Genomic DNA, 3485 nt, shown 5'->3' with positions numbered 1-3485 from the left:
CCCTCCTCCCCCTTCCCCCAGGTCCGGCTGCCCGCCGGTGTCACCTACACGGCCGTGGATGGTTTGTTCCTGTCCATATTACCCGGGGAGTCCGGGTGGAATGTAACGGACCTGTTCAGGTGCGTGTATGTATGTATGTATGTATGTATGTATGTATGTATGTATGTATGTATGTATGTATGTATGTATGTATGTATGTATGTATGTATGTATGTATGTATGTATGTATGTATGTATGTATGTATGTATGTATGTATGTATGTATGTATGTATGTATGTATGACGTTGATTACACTGTGGGCTGAAAAGCCGGGGGCCCAGGGCCGAAGCACAGCGCGGGGGGCGGGTGCATACGGCTGGTTAGTCTCATGCACTCCGCCCCCGGGTCAGGCCGCACGGGAAACGACGGCCGGCACGCAACAGCGCTGTATGTATGTATGTATGTATGTATGTATGTATGTATGTATGTATGTATGTATGTATGTATGTATGTATGTATGTATGTATGTATGTATGTATGTATGTATGTATGTATGTATGTATGACGTTGATTACACTGTGGGCTGAAAAGCCGGGGGCCCAGGGCCGAAGCACAGCGCGGGGGGCGGGTGCATACGGCTGGTTAGTCTCATGCACTCCGCCCCCGGGTCAGGCCGCACGGGAAACGACGGCCGGCACGCAACAGCGCTTGTTTGGCGCTCCAACTAGACGGGATCTATGCCCGTTGGTCTCCTAACATAAACGAAGTCGCAACTGGGGGGCTCTTCCTGCCGACCGAACGAATGTATGTATATATGTTCGTGTGTGTTAGGGAGCGGGGCGGGGCGGCGGTAGTACAGTGCAGTGTCCACATGTTTCCCAAGTGCCACTGGTCACCACCACCGCACGTTACAAAACCCCGTTTCATGCAACCTGTCACTCTTTCCACCGCTTCTAAACCTGCCGTACCTATCGTACGGCTCCTTTCCCCCCCTTTTCCCCCCTTTCCTCAGGCCCCGTAGTTTTGGCTTCCGGCTTTCGTTCGCCTACACCCGCCGTACACTCACATTGGAGCTCCATGCGCTGACGTTGATGCGGACCATACCCATTGACATCGAGGAAGTGGGGTCCGGAGGGGGAGGGGGAGGGGGCGGGGGGAGGTCGACGGTGGATGAGCCACAGATGTTGGCGGACAGCAGTGGTGGCGCCGCAGTGGCAGGTACGGCAGCGGCGGGTGCTACACCCGCACCAGAGGGCTGCAGCGCTGACGACACGAGCAGTGGCGGTGTTCGGTCTCGTCGTACGGCTACTTACCCCTCCGCACACACCCGGGCGACTGAGTTTGGCTACTGGATGCGTAACCCGGATGTCGTACGGATGGAGGAGGTTCAAAAGATGGCTGGTGAGCGGGAGGTGCCGCTGCAGGGGCCGACCAAATTTAGATCGCGTAATAGGGTCATGTGCAAAAGTAAGTTTGTGTAGTACAGAGTACGGCATCAACTGCAAGAGAATTATGATATTAACAGTATAGGTAGGGTGTATGTAAATGGCCAAGTACGGCATCTGATGCTGCAGCTGTTCCTGTAGCCGCGCGAAACACCCAGGGGGGGGGACCAGGGGGTTCGGGGGGTTGGGGGGGGGGGAGCTGCACCGCTGTAGAATGTGTGCCTTTGTTAGTGTAGAATAGAAGGGGGGGAAAGGGGAGGATAAGGATGGGAACAAAACACACACGGAGGAGTTGTGTTGACAGCTCCAATATCGTGGTAGGAGTGGATCATTGGTCGGAGTTGCAGGTAGGTAGGTAGGTAGGGTCAGGTAGCCCGCCAGACGGCCACGCTGTTTTAATGGAGTCATTAACTCAGTGGGGGAACTTTGTCGGCCACCCCCCCCAACACACACACACACCTGTCACGTCCTTTCGCTCCCCTCCTCCCTCCTTCGCATCACCCGCTTATTCTTCACCGCTCTCCCCCTCGCTCCCCTTCGCTCCCCTCCCCTCCCCTCCCTATCCCCTCATGCAAATGCAGGCCGCATGCAGGACGTGGCTCGCAAGGTGGGGGGTAACTGGCGCCAGATGCCGTCACCCCCCGGGTGGTGGACTACTGGCTGGGTGGACAGGTAGGGGGCCAGTGATTTTTTTTTCATTTAGGGGGGGTCTCAATTTATTCCGACCTAAGTAACAAAGTTGCTAGCGTCGCCGTAATGTATTCCTTAAGAGTGGGGCGCTGGCGCGTTTTCGTTCATGTGCGCACTCTTCATGCACATGCATCGATAGTTCTGGCACTGTTTGTGTCTGAGCCCGCTTGGCACTGCGAGCGCTCGGGTTGGGCGCCTCGCCGCATTCGTTGTTGTCGAGCTGATTGGGTGACAGCTTGCGCTTATGCTGATCACAACCGCCATGGAAGTCAGGGGTAATGGCGCCCGTGTCATCGGTCGCCGCTGGCAGCAACACCATTGCCGATGCATTACCGACAACAGCACCGCCGTCCCAAACGCCTTTATCAGGGAAAAATTCCAGGCTTATCTTGCTTTTTTGGTGTTTGTTCGGCGTTCAAGTCGTTGCCTTTTGCGTGTTTGGCTATGTAAGGACCGGTCATACATTCTGCTATGCCGCGTTGACTCACGGGCTTGACCTTCTTACGGCCCCGCATATCTGTTCTATGATCGATAATATTAAATTCTGCACACTACGGAGCAATCTGGCAGCAATGGACGTTTTGGGGTGGAGGAATGAAAATGTACGGATCGGCCTCAATTCATTCCCTTTTTCCAAAGGCCAAAATGGCCTCTTTATTCCTAATAAGGAATATATTACTTAAAAAAAAACACTGTAGGGGGCCCTCTCGTGTGTCTGTGTGTGTATGTATTTATGTCCCAGTAGTACAGTTGACCAGCCAACCAATGCAACTAAAGCAACTGCAAGTACAACTAACAATACTGACACAACCAATGGAAACTGTGATTGCCCCTCCCTATGTATCATTTCAGCCACATTTGGACACAGTTAGTGTGTGTCTACAATGGCGATGGTTTGGGTGGATGTGTGAATGGGAGTCACTACTCCCCCCCTCCCTCCCCCCCTCCCTCCCCCCCTCCCTCCCCCCCTCCCTCCCCCCCTCCCTCCATCTCTCCCTCCCCCCTCCCTACCCCCCTCCCTACCCCCCCTCCCTCCATCCATCCCTCCCTACCCCCCTCCCTACCCCCTGTCACACAGGTTCCTGCGCCTGTTCTTGCTGACGGCGCTGACTGACTCGAAGGAAGGGAAGACCAAGAACCTCAATCTTCAGACCCTGTACGACACGACCGTACATGTACGTGTGTATGTAGAGCGTCACAACACGAGTGTGCGCCGGGGTAGAGGCCCGCCTTCGTGTGTGTGTGTGTGTGTGTGTGTGAGATAGCGGGGCCGTTGGATATTTAGTCATTAGTTATTATTATTTGTTACTTGGGCAGAGTACGGCAAGACCTATTATGCAGCATTGCGGCAGGAAAGCCCCGTGCAACGA

At 54.5% G+C, this 3485-nt stretch overlaps 1 protein-coding gene across 1 annotated transcript in view; it reads left to right on the top strand.

The window, feature by feature from the left end:
* Positions 1-3485, top strand: part of VOLCADRAFT_93644 (uncharacterized protein) — a gene marked incomplete at both ends in the record, with an annotated part of 32566 nt that overhangs the window by 9782 nt on the left and 19299 nt on the right. The window contains 4 exons of the mRNA XM_002952958.1: positions 22-119; positions 993-1381; positions 2007-2097; positions 3194-3290. Coding sequence (XP_002953004.1) covers positions 22-119; positions 993-1381; positions 2007-2097; positions 3194-3290 — 675 coding nt within the window. The remainder of the gene's footprint in view (positions 1-21; positions 120-992; positions 1382-2006; positions 2098-3193; positions 3291-3485) is intronic.

Source organism: Volvox carteri (genome assembly GCF_000143455.1).
Source record: "Volvox carteri f. nagariensis unplaced genomic scaffold VOLCAscaffold_33, whole genome shotgun sequence".
Classification (NCBI taxonomy): Eukaryota; Viridiplantae; Chlorophyta; class Chlorophyceae; order Chlamydomonadales; family Volvocaceae; genus Volvox; species Volvox carteri.
This window is presented reverse-complemented; position numbering and strand designations above follow the sequence as displayed.